Source organism: Bombina bombina, chromosome 6 (genome assembly GCF_027579735.1).
Source record: "Bombina bombina isolate aBomBom1 chromosome 6, aBomBom1.pri, whole genome shotgun sequence".
NCBI classification, from domain to species: Eukaryota; Metazoa; Chordata; class Amphibia; order Anura; family Bombinatoridae; genus Bombina; species Bombina bombina.
In genome coordinates, this window is record NC_069504.1 from 817,344,252 (window position 1) to 817,364,557 (window position 20,306).

Here is a 20,306-nt window from a genome sequence, read left to right on the forward strand (position 1 = left end):
GACTGCTTGGAGATTGAACGCTTAGTTCTGTCTAAGTGTGGTTTTTCAGAGTCGGTTGTTGAGACCATGACCCAGACTCACAAGCCTGTTCCTTGATCACTTTTTTCTAAGGGTATGGTGTACATACCTTTATTTGTGTAAATCATAGGGCTACTCTTGGAGTAGCATCAGGATTCCTATAATTTTGTCTTTTCTCCAGGAGGTCTGGAGAAAGGATTGTCAGTCAGTTATCTGAAAGGTCAGATTTCTGCTTTTTCTATTTTGTTTCACAAGTGTCTGGCGGGTGTGCCTGATGTTCAATCTTTTTGTCAGTCTCTGGTCAGAATAAGACCTGTGTTTATGTCTGTTGCTCCTTCTTGGAGCCTTAACCTTGTTCTTAAAGGTTTTGTAGCAGGCTCCGTTTGAGCCACTGCATTCCATAGATTCTGTTATCTTGCAAGGTTTTGTTTCTTATTGTTTTTTCTTCTGCTCTGAGAATCTTGGAACTCTCAGCTTTACAGTCTGATTCACCTTACCTTATCTTTCATGCTGATAAGTTGGTTCTAAGTTGGGTTTTCTTTCTAAAAGTGGTTTCGGGGGGGGGGGGGCGGAGCCTGACAGAGCTCAGAGATGGACGTGTGATCTCCGTGCTGAGAAATAACAAATAGTCAGTATTACAACTTAAAAACCTGACTGAATTAATTTAAAATATCAGGAGAGGGTTCCAGACACTGGGGCCACAAGCTGAATAGCCGCTGTGAAAAATCGGACATGCAGTGAGGACTTTCAAAGGCGCTGTGTGTTCGCGCCGAAAACAGCTGCGGCCCTGCAGCAACAATCGCACTCTGATGATAGCGGCATATAATCACCTGGGAGAAACTGGTTGGGAGGCATTCTGATAAAAGGCAGACACATCGGCCATATGTGGGCCCGCTACCAGAACTGATCAGACCCTTCATTGCCACACAGGTAGGCAGCAGCCATAAGTTATATAAACCGGCCTAGTGACGACCATACTATAATGCTAATTTATAACGGCTAGAAAGGGAGACTATCCTACCAAAAAGTTGTGCCTCCTTTTGTCTCTTTACATTACGAAGCACCTAAAGAAAAGCAGCAATAAAATAAGAGAATAGATGTTACAGACCGATTTATCTTATATGCAAAACGCAGAGACACTGGATGGGGCCATTGGGGGCACAGCAATATAATACAGCCACAATACAGAGATGTGTTATTTTTAATAATATAGAAAATATCTGAGGCCACCTCTAATCAGATAATCACCAAAAAAAAAAGGCTTGCATATAACTGATGTGAAATTATAGCTACAAAAGGAAATTTGATAAAGTCAGCACAAACCATGCTATAAATGCTCACGCAGCAATAAATAAATAAATAACGGACACTGGAAGTTAAATACACTTCATCATAAGCATATAAACAGACAGCTTTATCTCTTCCAACAATAGACTAATATCCACAGTTTGAGGACTCCATACAATTATTTGCTAATCCTTTGCAAGAAATAACTCATACTTTAGCAGCTTGCAGCTAATATGTCAGTTAAAAAACCTGTTAAGGGAGAAAAAACAAATAAATCATCAAACGTGAGCACCTTCTTTAAGCCCTCGCGCCACACCAAATCAACAGAGCTAGCAACAATGGCAACGGAAAGGGACTCAGATACAGAAGCAGATCCCTCTCCCCTTAGTGAGACATCCCCAGTAACAAAGGCAGACCTCAAAGATCTGGTCTCAAAACAGGACATTGCCGTAAACTTCGAAAAACTATGGGGTAAAATAGACTCGATGCACTCAGCTGTCACATCTAGCCTGACAGAAATTCGGGCTGATTTAGCGGACCTAGGAGGTAGACTAGAAGTCCTGGAGGAACACAGAGAGACAGTAGCAGATGAAATGGAAGCTTCCTCTCAGGCGTTACAGTCACAATAACAAACTATCAATGATTTGCAGAACAAGGTCGATGACCTAGAAAATAGGTCACGCAGAAATAATATAAGACTAAAGGGCATTCCAGAAACAATCCCCAACCAGGACCTCCCCACATATCTACAACACTTATTCAGAAATATCACAGGGGAGACAGAAGAATCAGAATTTGCTATTGAAAGAGCCCATAGAGCGCTAAAAGCAAGACCTAAAGGAGAAGCACCACCTAGAGACGTTATTATAAAATTGTCATTCTTCCAAGAGAAAGAGAAACTTATGCAGGCCTCCAGAAATAAGCCAACCTACAAATTTCAAGGAAGCGTCATTCAGTTCTTCCAAGACCTCAGCCTCAGGACTCTCCAAAAAAGAAGTTCCTTGCGCCCCTTAACCTCTCTTCTACGCAAAAACCAAATCAAATACAGATGGGGCTTCCCCTTCGCACTACACATCCTCAAGGATAATAAAACCATTACAATCCATGATACAGAAGAAATCTCTTCTACTTGCAAGCAATTGGGGATGGAAACCCCGATGATACCATCTGAGGACAAGCCACATCCGGTTCAAGGGACCTCTGGACAAACGAAATGGACAAAAGTAAACCACAAAAGAGCAAAGAGATGACATAATTTTGATACCAGGGAAAGGGTTCCCTGCTCTCTACTCTCATGACAACACATGGGGAGGGAAACCCCCCATGTGAGTCTTCTTCTGAATGTCCGTAACATCAGGTGCTCTCTAGAAGGAGCAACTATTGAAGAAGAATTATCTATGCACCTGTTGCAGCGAAACAAAGCTAATAGCTCACATCCTTTAATACGAGGAAGAAAGTCGTCTACAGTTAGTTCTTGTTTAAAATTTATGTTCAGTTAAGATAGAAAAGTTTCTAAGCTACTGACACTTTAGTTAACCATTTACTTAATGTTATTGATCAGCTCCAACATCTAGCCCCGGACTATTATTAGGAATAATGTACATCTACCTGATAGCTAGGTGTAAACTTTGTTATTATATTTTTTGTTTTCAATGTTTGTTTTTTATTAGTACTGTGTTATTAACATTTTCTATTTCTCTTAAGGATGGCGGGAATACTCTCCCCCCCAGGTCAGAACAACATATAACTAACCTCTTGGTGGAGCTACTCATCCCCCCAGGGCTGTATGTATCAAAGGTCTATACTTTTAGGCTGACAAATATTGTGCATCATAATACACTAATTACATGATCCCAAGAATACACCTCATATCTCACAATGTGAGAGGTTTAAATTCCAATGCTAAAAGGCGAACCGCCATGTCCCAATATCACCACCTAGGGGCCAATATTTTATTTCTCCAGGAAACCCACTTTACTAGAGATATAATACCAAAATATTGGGCCAGAAACTTTACACAACACTTCCACGCAACTACCGAAACTAAAAAGCGGGGGGTATTGATCCTTATCCACGCAAAATTAGCTTTCAAACACGAATCCACCATTGCAGATAAAGAAGGGCGTTATCTCATAGTTAAAGGCCAGTTTGAAGAAACTAACATCATTCTATGTAACATATTTGCTCCAAATGACAACCAACACTCTTTTTTTAGCCATGTCTCCAACTTACTCACTAACTGGTCCCAACATAAAGTTATATTGGCAGGAGATTTCAATATTACTATGACCAAATTTATAGAGGCCAAAACCAAACTTACAGCTAAACAAATTAGACACAATAAATTAGTGAACTCTATTCATGAACACTTAGCTCCACACGCTCTATTTGACTCATGGTTCACGTTATATGGAGACACAACTGACACGACTTTCTATTCGGCAGCCCACAAAACAATACACAAGACTAGACTATATCTATATTAGCCAGATTCTACAGCCACTCCTGCAGACATCGACAATTCACGCATGCGTGTGGTCAGACCACTCCATACTATCCCTACACCTGACAGGACTTGTTGACACCCAGAGAGCTAGATCCTGGACTTTCGATCCATCACTTTTAAAAAATCCCACACATAAAGATAAATTTATCAAATCACTAATTGATTTTTGGGAAATCAATAAAGGTTCTACACCCAACCCAATTTCCCCTTGGGCGGCGCATAAAACGTAAATGCGAGGATTACTCATCCAAGATAAATCCATCAGGCTCAAACAACACAAAGCACAACTAACACAACTACATAAAGAAATATCTGACCTAGAGAAACAACATAAACTCACTCAGAAGAAGGAAGTTTTAGCCATCCTCACAGCTAAGAAAGACAACTTGGCTAACATATTAAATAATCACTCAATCAGAGCAATCCAGAGACTGAATACACAGTATTACATACATGCGAATAAACCTGACAAATTCTTAGCAAGTAAATTAAGAGAAAGATGTAAGGCATCCATTATCCCCTCTATTTTACTGGCAAGTGGTGCCTCCATGTCCCACCCACAGCATATAGCAGACACGTTTGCAGATTTCTATGAAAGTCTGTATGACGACAATAAAGTAACACACTCCAACACCCTAGAGCAGCAAACAACAACATTTCTGAAGGATATTAACTTACAGACACTTTCAAAGGAAAACAATGATACACTAAATGCCCCAATCACGAGTGCAGAAGTCTTGTCGGTCATTAAGGACCTCAAGATGGGGAAAGCAGCAGGACCAGACGGGTTTGCAGGAGAATACTATAGGACCTTTAAGGAAATATTAGTTCCACATCTTACAGATTTCTGTAATTTTATTCTAGAGGGACACAGTATACCGAAAGATATGTTACAAGCAAAAATAATAGTGATCCCCAAGCCAGGCAAAAACCATAAGATATGTGCAAATTACCGTCCTATATCGCTTATCAACCAAGATCTGAAAATCCTGACAAAAATTCTAGCCAATAGACTAAAACATATTCTCCCAAATCTGATCCACCCGGATCAAGTAGGGTTTGTAAAAGACAGAGAAGCGCCGGACAATGTACGGCGGCTGTTGAACATCATAGATTATGTAGGGGGGACTCGGATGCCTTCTCTGCTCCTCTCGTTGGATGCGGAGAAGGCATTCGATAGAGTGGACTGGGGATACATGTCGACTGTGATGCGCTGTATGGGATTCGGAGGTGCCTTTGTTAAAGCTCTTGACGCAATTTACTCTAACCCCTCCGCCCAAGTATCTGTATCAGGATATAAGTCTAAGATTTTCCCCATATTAAATGGCACGAGACAGGGGTGCCCGCTCTCCCCTCTCCTTTTTGCAATCTGTATAGAGCCCCTTGAAGCTAAAATTAGACTGGCAGCAGACATTACAGGTGTGAAAATCAAAGACCAAGAATGCAAATTGACACTTTTCGCGGATGATATCCTTTTGACACTATCCAAACCCCTCACATCACTACCCAACTTATACAAACTCCTGGATCAATTCTCCCAAATTTCAGGGTACAAAATTAACCTCGATAAATGCGAAGCACTGTCTTTGGGGCTTCCACAGCATACCAAGAAATCCATAGAAATTAACTTTGAAATAAAATGGGCCACTCACTCACTTAAATACTTGGGAATACATTTAACACCACAGATCAACCAATTATATAAACATAATTATGAACCTATATACAAAGAGATTGGGAATAATATTCGCAAGTGGAAGACACACACTTTCTCATGGTTAGGCAGACTAGCATCGGTTAAAATGTCAATTCTACCCAGGTTACTATATTTATTCAGGACCCTCCCCATAAAAGTTCCGATAAATGATTTAAAAAAACTACAAAGAGACTTAATAGCTTTCATTAGAGGGAACAAAATAGCTTGCATATCAACCGCGCTCATTACAAAACACCGTGGGCTGGGAGGAATAGGAGCCACCAATATAATAGAATATTATAGAGCAGCAAGGCTGGCTCAGACGACACTAATGGGAGGGAGAATCGGTGAAATCATATGGCCTAACCTGGAAGGCAAGCTTAGAGACTCTGCCTATCCTGATGATAGTCTATGGAATAAAAACATTATGAGGGAAGTAGTTGACAAACCAGGCCTACAAGTCACAAAGCAAACTATTCAAATGTGGTCTTTCTTAACCAAAAGACAAAACCTACTATCTAGCCAAACACTAGTTTGCCCAATCAGATACCTACTCCCTACAGATTTACAACAAACACTAGATAAGTGGGCCAATAAGGGCCTATATAGGGTGGCAGATTGGATGGATGGTAGGAAAACTAAGACATTTAACCAAATCCAGACCCAATTAGATACAGTGAAACTACAATAGTTCCAGTATTTACAAGTCAATTCGGCAATCCAAGAATACATTAGAGACCTTCAGCCTAATATATCCAATGCACTAGAAAGACTGCTTAATTCCACACATAGACCGAAGGGGGCCATATCCAAATTGTACATACAGATCCAAACATCCAGTAACTCACTTAAATCCAAGATGCTTTTGAACTGGGAGAGAGATTTGAATATGAACAAAGATAAAGAATGGTGGGACGACATGTTTAACTCAGCCTGTAGGGGACTATTAAGTGCAGACATGAGAGAAAATACAATCAAGACCATGTTTAGATGGTACTTGACTCCGGTTAAAACTGCCCACATGTCATCTAGTCATAATATGTATTGCTATAGGGGATGTGGAGAAGTAGGTTCGTATTGTCACATGTGGTGGGAATGCGAAACAATACAAGAAACTTGGACTAAAACATCCAATCTGCTTAGCTCTGTACTGGAGGAACAGATTCAGTTAACCCCGATTCAGGCTCTCTTGCATGAGTCTCTACCACAGTTCAACAAACAAATAAATACATTTATTAGAATCATTTGCACAGTCACTAGAACCTGTATTGCAAAATACTGGAAAACCTCTGCCCCTCCTTGGGAGGAAATATACAATAGAATTTCCCTAACATACCGAATGTATGAATCTGCATCTCAGGTGATGGATACACAGGCACAGTTTGAGAAGGTCTTGTTTTACTGGACACTAAACAGAACATCAAACACTGGAGTTTAGACCTGTTTCCTACCTATTTAATGACCTGGGGAGGGAAGTAGGGGGGAGATTCTAGGCAATCCTTTTTTTTTTTACTTTCTTTTTCCTTCTTTTTGTTATCTTCTTCTTTGCCTAATCTGGTAATTAGATAGTCTAGAAAGATTCCATGAAAAGCAAATTAGGTTTTCCTTCTTTTTATTATAATTAGTTAATGTTTTAAATTTTATGGTAGAATTATTGCTGTTCCCTTAAGAAAATTGGTATACAGAAGACATCACATTTAGGAAACTCTAAGAATCCGTAAGAAAAGAGGGTTTAACCCGACTTTAGAAACTGATTGACCAGCAGACAAGGTACACTAATATAGTTCTTGATGAGGAAGCAAGGTGAATCTTAAACTTTTATAAAACAAAGAACTATAAGGAACTCAGGATATATAACGTGTCTGTCATTAGCACTTTGCCCAGATTGTTAAACCATCTGTAAAATGACTGCTCCATTGATGTGTTAATACCTACTGTATTCTGTGTACCTTTAATAAAAAGATTCAAACATAAAAGTGGTTTCGGAATGAAATATATTCTGGAATTTGTTTTTCCTTATCTATGTCCTAATCCTTCTTCTCATAAGGATCTTTTGCTTTGCAACTTGGATGTTGTGCGTGCTCTAAAATTTTTTCCTACAGGCGACTAAGGATTCTGCCAGTCCTCTATCCTGTTTGTTTGTCTCTCAGGAAAGTGTAAGGGTCAGGAAGTTTCTGTTATTTCTCTTTCTCTTTGGTTGAGAAGTATTATTTGTTTTGCTTATGAGACTGCTGGTCAGCAGTCTCCTTAAAGAGTTACAGCTCATTACATGAGGGCTGTATCCTCTTCTCTGGCTTTCAAAGATGAAGCTCCTGTGGAGCACATTTGCAAAGCTACAACTTGGTTCCCTCTGTGTAATTTTTCAAATTTGATTCTTTTGTCTTGGCGGAGGCTTATTTTGGGAGATAGGTTCTTCAAGCAGTGCTGCCTGTCTTGTTTTCCTTCCCTAGTCGTCTGTGTCCTCTAGCTTGGGTATTGGTTCCCACTAGTAATTGATGACGTTGTGGACTCTCCATATCTTAGGAAAGAAAACAAAATTTAGGCTTACCTGATAAATTTCTTTCTTTCCGGATATGGAGAGTCCACGACCCCACCCTTAAATTTAAGACAGTTATTTTTTTACTCAACCTCAGGCACGTCTACACCTTTGTGTTAGTCCTTTTTCCATGTGAGACATATATGACATTGTGCTTTCGCCCGTGGATTCTAACAACACAGCAGTAATTGGCTTACATGCAAGTCAATTGATAAAGTAATGTGATCATGGGGCAGTCAGACGATGTTTATAAAGAAGGTAATTACAGTGTTAAAAATTGTATTAATACATCCATGTTTTATGTCCAAAACTGGGGAATGAGTAATAAAGGGATTATATATCTTTTTAAACAATACAATTTTTTTATTTGATTGTCCCTTGAAGTGTAATTATATTTAAGATAAAGAAAGAAAATTTATTATATACATTATGTCATAAGTGTAACAACAACGTAACCATAGTTTTAAAAAATGTACAACGCTACGTGAATATGAATAATACGTAATTGACAAAATCTTTCAAAACAATGGTAGCTCTTGCATTTAAATTATTATTTGACATAATGTATATAGCAGTGATGGTGATCATTGGCACCCCAGAAATGAACAAAATACATTTCCTGTGATGCCCATTCAATCAGCAGTTTAGTTGAGCATCTGAAAATGTAGTTTTCAAACATCTGTTGTGCCAAGGTTCTCCATCACTGATATATAGGGATCATTAATTATGATTTGAATTAGAAAATCATGTTTTCTTTTGAAAATAAATACACAGAAAATCCAATGTAACCTTTAATAACCAATTTATTAAAGAAGAACAAATGAATAAATGCAATAAAAAAAAAAAACTAAATATAACTTCTTTAAGACGTCAAACTATTTCCCATTTAAGATTGACTTAAATCAGGTATATTTCCCGTATTTCTCAATCAATTTTTCTAACAGGCCGGTGAGGTAGCTCAGTTGGTAAATGCCCCGACTACAAAAAAGTCTGTTTAAAAGATCCAAGCTCACAGGTTCAAATCCCGGCAGGGCCGACTCAGTCCTTCAACCTTCTAAGGTTGTTAAAATGAGTACCATTAAATTGGGTAATAATAACAACTATTACTATTCATCCGCCGATTTGGTTAATTCCGAGAGCGAGCGCTGAAAAAGCGCTTTGAGTCCCACTGGGAGAAAGGTTATATAAATATTAGTTATTATAACAAAGAAAATAATGTATTTCTTTCCTCCCTTCTGACCTGTATGTCTTCCCTAATTCCTGAAAGAAAATCTGAAATGACTTCAACACTCCTTTTATTTGTTCTTCTCCATGATGAACGAGAAGGAACTGCAACAGGTAGAGAGGTTGTTGAAGGTGACATTATCAGACTGGGGGTGTCTGAGGAAGATGATGCACATGTTTCATTGGCGTCGCTGCTATTTCGGCATGTTGCAACGGGGGATATCTCTGTCATCTTGTCAATCGCCTCCTCCATGGCATCTAGAAATTCCCAAAACCGGGAATAATTTCCCGACTTGTTGTTATGGTCCTTCACCGATTTATATATTTATTTAAGGCCATTCCATTTACTTTCCACCTGCTCGAGCCGGACAGGGAAATAATCTTCCTTCAACCGCTCTGTTATGAGTCTCCAAACCTTAAATAAATCAAATTTAATTCAGAATCTAATAATGCTGCATTCTTATTTATAATAGGCACAAATTTTAACTGAAAAAGTTAATATTTACTTAAAGGGACATTAAACCCCCCAAAAAATCTTTCATTATTCAGATAGAGAATACAATTTTAAACAACTTTCCAATTTAGTTCTATTATTTAAGTTGCTTCCTTCTCTTGTTATCCTTTGCTGAAATGTTTATCTAGGAAAGCTCAGGAGCAGCAGAGAACCTAGGTTCTAGCTGTTGATTGGTGGCTGCATATATATATATATATATATATATATCTCGAATGTGATTGGCTCACCCATGTGTTGAGTTAGAAACCATTAGTGCATTGCTACTCCTTCAACAAATGATACCAATGATACAAATGATACCAAGAGAATGAAACACATTAGATAATAGAAGTAAATTAAAAAGTTGTTTAAATTTGTATTCTCTATCCAAATCATGAAAGAAAAAAATTCGGTTTCATGTCCCTTTAACTTATTATGTATATAATGTACTTTGATTTTTGTCATGTAAGGAGAATCAAACTTTTTCTTATATTCCACATAGAGTAAAATTAGTTCTAACACCTTTTTCCTTGGCCACTGGATTTTTTTTATCATTCTGTAGTGCTAAAACAGATGGGATAAAGGGTTAATTTACAGCAGATTACGGCTAGAAAAATAATTTTTATTTTAATAGCAGATTAGTTGGGTAAAAAATGATTCTATCAAATCGATTAATCAGATACATATGTTACAAGATGTTACAGAGGCATTAATTAAAGAGATAGTCAAGCTGTGTTTCATATAGATAACGTTGAGCACATGAACGTGAAGTGGCCTAGGAGTCAGCACTGATTGGCTAAAATGCAAGTCTGTCAAAATAACTGAAATAAGGGTGCAGTCAGCAGAAGCTTAGATACAAGGTAATTAGAGAGGTAAAACGTGTATTATAACCGTGTTGGTTATGCAAACCTGGGGATTGGGTAATAAAGGAATTCTCTTTATTTTTTAACAACCAAAATTCTGTTGTAGACTGTCCCTTTAATAGCCTGGCTGGCTTAGAATGATAGCAGGGGGATTGCTACACTCCTATCTTTTACACACTCTGGGTTCAGTGTTCCCAGCATTTCGTTTGTAAGGGCTGCCTGCACATGATAGGAGTCTTCTAAATTGATTAGTTGTTGAAGCCCAACAGCAGAATGACGTTAACCCCTTAATGACAAGTGACGTACCAGGTACGTCCTGCAAAAACTTGCAGTTAGTGACAATGGACGTACCTGGTACGTCACTTGTCTAAGAGAGTGCTGGAAGCGATCGCAATCGCTTCCAGCAGCTCTCAGGGTATTGCAGTGATGCCTCGATATTGAGGCATCCTGCAATACCCTTAGAAAGCATCCGATGCAGAGAGAGCCACTCTGTGGCCCTCTCTGCACCGGTAGCGATGCGGCCGGTTCGTTGGTGGGTGGGAGTGCAACTGGGAGGCGGGTGGGCGGCCCATCGCTACCCGGCATCCGGCTCCTGTTAGTGCAATGTGCACGCCGGGTGCCGGGAGCGTGCGGGGGCGCGCATGCGCGTGCGCATGCGCGCGCGGGTGCGCGCGCACGCCCGCGATCACCTACCCACACTGACACCAATGAGTGGTAAGAGGGGGGGAAATATATATATATGAGGATCTGGGAGGGGGAGGGGGTTGGGGTATTGTGGGGGGCTGCTACACTACAGAAAAAAATAAATTAGTAATAAAAAATAATTAAAAACACTTTTTTGTGGGGCAAATTGGGTACTGGCAGACAGCTGCCAGTACCCAAGATGGCGGCAATTAGGTAGGGGAGAGGGTTAGATTGCTGGGGGGGGGGATCATGGAGGTTGGGGCTAAGGCAGGAGTCCATCACAGCTAAAACATTTTTTTTTTTTTTATTAAAAAAAATAAAAACTCCTTTTATTTAGTACTGGCAGACTTTCTGCCAGTACTTAAGATGGCGGGGACAATTGTGGGGTGGGGGAGGGAAGAGAACTGTTTGGGAGGGATCAGGGGGTGGGATGTGTCAGGTGGGAGGCTGATCTCTACCCTAAAGCTAAAATTAACCCTGCAAGCTCCCTACAAGCTACCTAATTTAACCCCTTAACTGCTGGGCATAATTTACGTGTGGTGCGCAGCAGCATTTAGCGGCCTTCTACTTACCAAAAAGCAACCACAAAGCCATATAAGTCTGCTATTTCTGAACAAAGGGGATCCCAAAGAAGCATTTACAACCATTTGTGCCTTAATTGCAGAAGCTGTTTGTAAATAATTTCAGTGGGAAACCTAAAGTTTGTGACAAAATTTGTGAAAAAGTGAACTTTTTTTTTATTTGATGACATTTGGCGGTGAAATGGTGGCATGAAATATACCAAAATGGGCCTAGATCAATACTTTGGGTTGTCTTCTAAAAAAAAATATATACATGTCAAGGGATATTCAGGTATTCCTGACAGATATCAGGGTTCCAATGTAACTAGCGCTAATTTTGAAAAAAAGTTGTTTGGAAATAGCAAAGTGCTACTTGTATTTATGGCCCTATAACTTGCAAAAAAAGTAAAGAACATGTAAACATTGGGTATTTCTAAACTCAGGACAAAATTTAGAAACTATTTAGCATAGGTGTTTTTTGGTGATTGTAGATGTGTAACAGATTTTGGGGGTCAAAGTTAGAAAAAGTGTGTTTTTTTCAATTTTTTCCTCATATTTTATATTTTTTTTTATAGGAAATTATAAGATATGATGAAAATAATGGTATCCTTAGAAAGTCCATTTCATGGCGAGAAAAACGGTATATAATATGTATGGGTACAGTAAATGAGTAAGAGGAAAATTACAGCTAAACACAAACACTGCAGAAATGTAAAAATAGCCATTGTCATTAAGGGTAAGAAAATTGAAAAATGGTCCGGTCATTAAGGGGTTAAAGGGATAGGAAAGTCAAAATTAAACTTGCATGATTCAGATAGAGCACGTAATTTTAAGACACTTTTAAATTCACTTCTATTTTCAAATGTGCTTCGTTTTCTTAGTATCTCTTGTTAAAAATGAATACGAACATATCATACACTAGTGGGAGCTGCTGCTAATTGGTGCCTGCACACATTTGTCTCATGTGATTGGCTAACTAGATGTGTTCAGCTTCCTGTCAGTAGTGCAATGCTGTCTCTTCAGCAATTTATAACAAGAGAATGAAGACAATTTGATAATAGAAGTACATTGGAAAGTTTTTTTAAATTGTATGTTCTATCTGAATCATAAAATAAAATGTTGGGGTTTACTATCCCTTTAACACAATGTATTAGACATTATAATTATAAACATACTGTAATGTGTGCAGCCCTGAATGTATGTTACTTACCATCTTGTCCTTGTCCACATTTTGTCTTGTTATAGGGAACAAATGCTCCAATTTGTAGATGTTTCCATCTGTAGATAAAAATAGTACCATAAGCTACGTTTGGAATAATAAAAAATAAATACATTTTTTTATAGTCTGTTATATTGAACTATATTAATTACATATGAGGCTGAAGTTGGCTTCTTATTCGGCCAGCTTCTTATTCACTGACGTTTGCTTCTTATTCAGCCAGCTTCTTATTGGGCAACTGATTAAAATCAGACAAAAAAAGCTTTTTAAACAAAATATCTACAATTATTTTTATTTTAAATAAAATAATAAACTTTCTCAAAAACTAAACAAACTTACATGTTATACAAATACATGTTATATTGCGATAAACAGATGATAAACATGGAACAACTTTGGTTATGTTTTGAATCAATTCAGTAACTTATATATTGAAAGGGTTGAAATCCTTTGGGCCACTGATTTATGTAAGGATATATACAGGGTGTGAGCCCCTTCACAGAATCCACATGTTTTCAGACTGGTACAAGCCTATTTATGACAAATAAACTGGTGCCAACTTTGCCACTTCATATATTTTACATTTTCTGAATAAGTAACTGGTATTTTGAAAGGGTTAAAATCCTTTAAGCCGCTCTTTCTGTGTGGGTATATACAGGGCACGAGCCCCTTCATACAATCAACATGTTTTCAGGCTGGACCTATGGTTTCTATGGTTCTATGGGAAACAAACAGGGCCCAACCTTGCCACTTCATATATTTGGCCTAACTAGTATTTTAAAAAGGGTTAAAATCATTTGGCCTACTCATTTTTTGTGTGGATATATATAGGACACAAACACCTTCATAGGATAAACATGTTCTCAGCATGGCCTAACACTTTTAAAATAAACAAACTGGTGCCAAGCTTGCCATCTCATATATTTTACCTTCTGTGAATAAGTAACTTGTATTTTTAAGGGGTTAAAATGTTTTGGGCCACTGATTTCTATAGTGATATATACAGGTTATAAGCCACTTCATACAATAGTTTCTTTTTTACAACTGGTCCAATGCTTTCTTTGGCAAAATAACTTTTTCCGACTTTGCTATATCATTTATTTTAACGTTTACTAAAAAGTAACTGGTATTTTAAAAGGGTTAAAGTCCTTTGTGACACCTATTTCTGTATCGATATGTACAGGGCATGAATCACTTCATAGGATAGACATGTTCTCAGAATGGACCAACACTTTTTTGCACAAACAACAAATTGGTGCAAACCTTGTCAAATCACATATTTTACCATTTCTAAATAAGTAAACTGATATTTTGAAAGGGTATCTTTGCCATAGAAATCTTTGGGCTAGTCTGAAAACACGTGGATTGTATGAAGGGACTCGTGCCCTGTATATATCCACATAGAAATGAGTGGCCCAAAGGATTGTAACCCTTTCAAAATACCAGTTACTTATTCAAAAAATGCAAAATATATATAAAGTGGCAAGGTCGGTACCAGTTTGTTTGTCATAGAAACCGTTGGGCCAGTCAGAAATCATGTGGATTGTATGAAGGGGCGTGAGTCCCTTCATACAATCCACATGATTTCTGACTGAAATCTTTGCCATAGAAATCTTTGGGCTAGTCTGAAAACATGTGGATTGTATGAAGGGACTTACGCCCTGTATATATCTACACAGAAATGAGTGGCCCAAAGGAATGTAACCCTCTCAAAATACCAGTTACTTAGTCAGAAAATGTAAAATATATGAAGTGGCAAGGTTGGTACCAGTTTGTTTGTCAAAGAAACTGTTGGGCCAGTCAGAAATCATGTGGATTGTATGAAGGGACTCACTCCCTTTATATATCCACACAGAAATGAGTGGCCCAAAGGATTGTAACCCTTTCAAAATACCAGTTACTTATTCAGAAAAGGTAAAATATATGAAGTGGCAAGGTTGGTACCAGTTTGTAAAATCAAAAATCCAAGGAACATGCTAAAAAACACACCACCTGTAACATGTTTGAATAAAAACATATTATTTGGACTAGTAATTGGGTTTTTCATATCGTCCAATAACAAATCAAGATTATCCACACAGATTACTACAGAGTCACTTGTGGAGACTGCCATGTTTATCAGCTCCTCAGCTTGCTCTGCACGCTGGAAAGGCTGGGACTTAAGTCATCAGAGCTGTGAGTGAACGCCCAGCGCCTTCACTTTGAAGTTTCCACAGAACGCTCCGAGCGAGTTCTAAGTACGCTTGGAGCGCTTGCCGAATGCGGCTTATGGCAGCAGTATTTTGCAACTTTGTATAACAAAGCTACAAATAATGTTGAAAAACACTGCAGTCTTAGAGTATTAAAGACACGTGCACACTCCTGAGCTCTTATGAGCCTACTTAGTTTTACTCTTCAGTAAGATAAGACACCAAGAGAACAAAGCAAATTTGATAACAGAAGTAAATTAGAAAGTTGTTTAAAATTGCATGCTCAATCCGAATCATGAAAGTTTAGTTTTGACTTTACTGTCCCTTTAAAGAATGCAAGCCTCTTAAAATATAGAATAGCTCAGTCTTGACAAAGCCTACACTCAGGTGAAACGCGTAGATGTTTATTCAAGGGCAAAGAAAATAACTCTCATCTTTTAAAGCAATCTACCTGGCAGTGTGAGCCAGCACCGATACTCTGCGCAGAGTTTCATATAAAGATATTGACAGAACTCCTTTGTTCATAGAAGCGGAATGATATACAAGTGGAAGTGGATAAAGAACCGGTAACCCCAGAAAACACACCTGTAGAGACCGGAGCGGTAAACAATCCATGCTAAGAGCGATGGGAAACGATTATACCCACCAGGTGAGAGGTGAGATCGGAGGCTGACAGGTCCAAGACTAGACCGCAGAGGCAGTGTATTGATTAGCGCCTAAATCGTATGGGGACCGGTAAAGTATACCCACTTAGTACATCAAAACAATTTCAATGTTAAACAGCAATTGATTTACTGACACGTAAGCATTAACCCGCTACGAACTTTGCATCATTATTATCTGTATATCCGGAAAAACAGATTACATCTACCTTTGAAGGTATTCTTTGAAGGTGTAGTTTGTACATATCTCTATGGGACACTATTGGTGAATTGTTTCACATGGCACATAAGCTGCAACAATATATCAAAGCCTATATATAAAGGTGAACTGATACTATTTGACACAGGCCAATACGGATTTGAAGTTATATGATCACAAGTGGATCAACTTTACTTGAACATTGCTTTATTTGACCAGTACTTGACAAACGTATGTCCTGATTAGGGCTGTATATTCAAAGGTGGTTCAGAGATATATGGTTAAGTGGTATTTGCTTATATAAAGTTGCGGAGGAGACGTCCTCCTATTTTGACTATTTTAATCTCATTTATGAATATTTTATACGCTTATTTCTTCTGTTATGTGTGATCAGTCCACGGGTCATCATTACTTCTGGGATATAACTCCTCCCCAACAGGAAATGCAAGAGGATTCACCCAGCAGAGCTGCATATAGCTCCTCCCCTCTACGTCAGTCCCAGTCATTCTCTTGCACCCAACGACTAGATAGGATGTGTGAGAGGACTATGGTGATTATACTTAGTTTTTATGACTTCAATCAAAAGTTTGTTATTTTAAAATAGCACCGGAGCGTGTTATTACTTCTCTGGCAGAGTTTGAGGAAGAATCTGACAGAGATTTTTTACTATGATTTTAACCGGAGTCGTTAAGATCATATTGCTGTTCTCGACCATCTGAGGGAGGTAAAGGCTTCAGATCAGGGGACAGCGGGCAGATGAATCTGCATTGAGGTATGTGGCAGTTTTTATTTTCTGAATGGAATTGATGAGAAAAGCCTGCCATACCGTTAAAATGACATGTATGTATACACTTCAGTATTCTGGGGATGGTATTTCACCGGAACTACTGTGTTAAAGGTCACTAATCCTTTTAATAACTATTCTCATGTTAAACGTTTTTGCTGGAATGTAGAATCGTTTACATTGCTGAGGTACTGTGTGAATAAATATTTGGGCATTATTTTCCACTTGGCAGTTTTTTGCTTTAATTGTGACAGTTTCGTTTCTCTTCACTGCTGTGTGGGAGAGGGAGGGGCCGTTTTTGGCGCTCTTTGCTACGCATCAAAAAATTCCAGTCAGCTACTTTTATATTTCCTGCATGATCCGGTTCATCTCTGACAGATCTCAGGGGTCTTCAAACTTCTTTGAAGGGAGGTAAATTCTCTCAGCAGAGCTGTGAGAATTCTTATAGTGACTGTGTATAAAAAACGTTGTTTTGTTTTCTTATGTACAAATTTAATTAGTGTTGTTTTTTACTAATGGGAACAAACCTTTGCTAAAAGTTGTGTTGTTTTAAAGTTTGATGCAATAACTGTTTTTCAGTTCATTATTTCAACTGTCATTTAATCGTTAGTACCTCTTTGAGGCACAGTGCGTTTTTTTGCTAAAAAAGATTATAACCAAGTTGTAAGTTTTTTTGCTAGTGTGTTAAACATGTCTGACTCAGAGGAAGATATCTGTGTCATTTGTTCCAATGCCAAGGTGGAGCCCAATAGAAATTTATGTACTAACTGTATTGATGCTACTTTAAATAAAAGTCAATCTGTACAATGTGAACAAATTTCACCAAACAGCGAGGGGAGAGTTATGCCGACTAACTCGCCTCACGCGACAGTACCTGCATCTCCCGCCCGGGAGGTGCGTGATATTTTGGCGCCTAGTACATCTGGGCGGCCATTACAGATAACATTACAAGATATGGCTACTGTTATGACTGAAGTTTTGTCTAAATTACCTGAACTAAGAGGCAAGCGTGATCACTCTGGGGTGAGAACAGAGTGCGCTGACAATGCTAGGGCCATGTCTGATACTGCGTCACAGCTCGCAGAGCATGAGGACGGAGAGCTTCATTCTGTGGGTGACGGTTCTGATCCAAACAGATTGGACTCAGATATTTCAAATTTTAAATTTAAATTGGAGAACCTCCGTGTACTACTAGGGGAGGTCTTAGCAGCTCTCAACGATTGTAACACTGTTGCAATACCAGAGAAACTGTGTAGGTTGGATAAATACTTTGCGGTACCGGCGAGTACTGACGTTTTTCCTATACCTAAGAGACTAACTGAAATTGTTACTAAGGAGTGGGATAGACCCGGTGTGCCGTTCTCACCCCCTCCAATATTTAGAAAGATGTTTCCAATAGACGCCACCACTCGGGACTTATGGCAAACGGTCCCCAAGGTGGAGGGAGCAGTTTCTACTTTAGCTAAGCGTACCACTATCCCGGTGGAGGATAGCTGTGCTTTCTCAGATCCAATGGATAAAAAATTAGAGGGTTACCTTAAGAAAATGTTTGTTCAACAAGGTTTTATATTACAACCCCTTGCATGTATCGCGCCGATTACGGCTGCGGCAGCATTTTGGATTGAGTCGCTTGAAGAGAACCTTAGTTCCTCTACGCTAGACGACATTACGGACAGGCTTAGAGTCCTTAAACTAGCTAATTCTTTCATTTCGGAGGCCGTAGTACATTTAACCAAACTTACGGCTAAGAACTCAGGATTCGCCATACAGGCACGCAGGGCACTGTGGCTAAAATCCTGGTCAGCTGATGTTACTTCTAAGTCCAAATTACTTAATATACCTTTCAAGGGGCAGTCCTTATTCGGGCCCGGTTTGAAAGAAATTATCGCTGACATTACGGGAGGTAAGGGCCACGCCCTACCTCAAGACAAGGCCAAAGCTAAGGCTAGACAGTCTAATTTTCGTCCCTTTCGGAATTTCAAAACAGGAGCAGCATCAACCTCCACTGCACCAAAACAGGAAGGAGCTGTTGCTCGTTACAGGCAAGGCTGGAAGCCTAACCAGTCCTGGAACAAAAGCAAGCAGGCCAGGAAACCTGCTGCTGCCCCAAAGACAGCATGAACCGAGAGCCCCCGATCCGGGACCGGATCTAGTAGGGGGCAGACTCTCTCTCTTCGCCCAGGCCTGGGCAAGAGATGTTCAGGATCCCTGGGCACTAGAGATCATATCTCAGGGATACCTTCTAGACTTCAAATTATCTCCCCCAAGAGGGAGATTTCATCTGTCAAGGTTGTCAACAAACCAGATAAAGAAAGAAGCGTTTCTACGCTGCGTACAAGATCTGTTAACAATGGGAGTGATCCATCCGGTTCCGTGGTCGGAACAAGGACAAGGGTTCTACTCAAACCTGTTTGTGGTTCCCAAAAAAGAGGGAACTTTCAGGCCAATCTTAGATTTAAAGACTCTAAACAAATTCCTAAGAGTTCCATCGTTCAAAATGGAAACTATTCGGACAATCTTACCCATGATCCAAGAGGGTCAGTACATGACCACAGTGGATTTAAAGGATGCTTACCTTCACATACCGATCCACAAAGATCATCACCGGTATCTAAGGTTTGCCTTCTTAGACAGGCACTACCAGTTTGTAGCTCTTCCATTCGGATTGGCTACGGCTCCAAGAATCTTCACAAAGGTTCTGGGTGCCCTTCTAGCGGTACTAAGACCGCGAGGGATTTCGGTAGCTCCGTACCTAGACGACATTCTAATACAAGCTTCAAGCTTTCAAACTGCCAAGTCTCATACAGAGTTAGTTCTGGCATTTCTAAGGTCGCATGGATGGAAAGTGAACGAAAAGAAGAGTTCTCTCTTTCCTCTCACAAGAGTTCCATTCTTGGGGACTCTTATAGATTCTGTAGAAATGAAGATTTACCTGACAGAAGACAGGTTAACAAAACTTCAAAATGCATGCCGCGTCCTTCATTCCATTCAACACCCGTCAGTAGCTCAATGCATGGAGGTGATCGGCTTAATGGTAGCGGCAATGGACATAGTACCTTTTGCACGCCTACACCTCAGACCGCTGCAATTATGCATGCTAAGTCAGTGGAATGGGGATTACTCAGATTTGTCCCCTACTCTGAATCTGAATCAAGAGACCAGAAATTCTCTTCTATGGTGGCTTCATCGGCCACACCTGTCCAGGGGAATGCCATTCAGCAGGCCAGACTGGACAATTGTAACAACAGACGCCAGCCTACTAGGTTGGGGCGCTGTCTGGAATTCTCTGAAGGCTCAGGGACTATGGAATCAGGAGGAGAGTCTCCTTCCAATAAACATTCTGGAATTGAGAGCAGTTCTCAATGCCCTTCTGGCTTGGCCCCAGT

General features: G+C 39.5%; 1 protein-coding gene across 1 annotated transcript in view; it reads left to right on the forward strand.

The window, feature by feature from the left end:
• Window positions 1–4,041: 4,041 nt before the first annotated feature.
• The window catches only part of GPAT2 (glycerol-3-phosphate acyltransferase 2, mitochondrial), a 744,505-nt gene continuing 728,240 nt past the window's right edge, over window positions 4,042–20,306 (forward strand). The window contains exon 1 of the mRNA XM_053719460.1: window positions 4,042–4,929. Within this exon, the coding sequence (XP_053575435.1) occupies window positions 4,042–4,929 (888 nt within the window). The remainder of the gene's footprint in view (window positions 4,930–20,306) is intronic.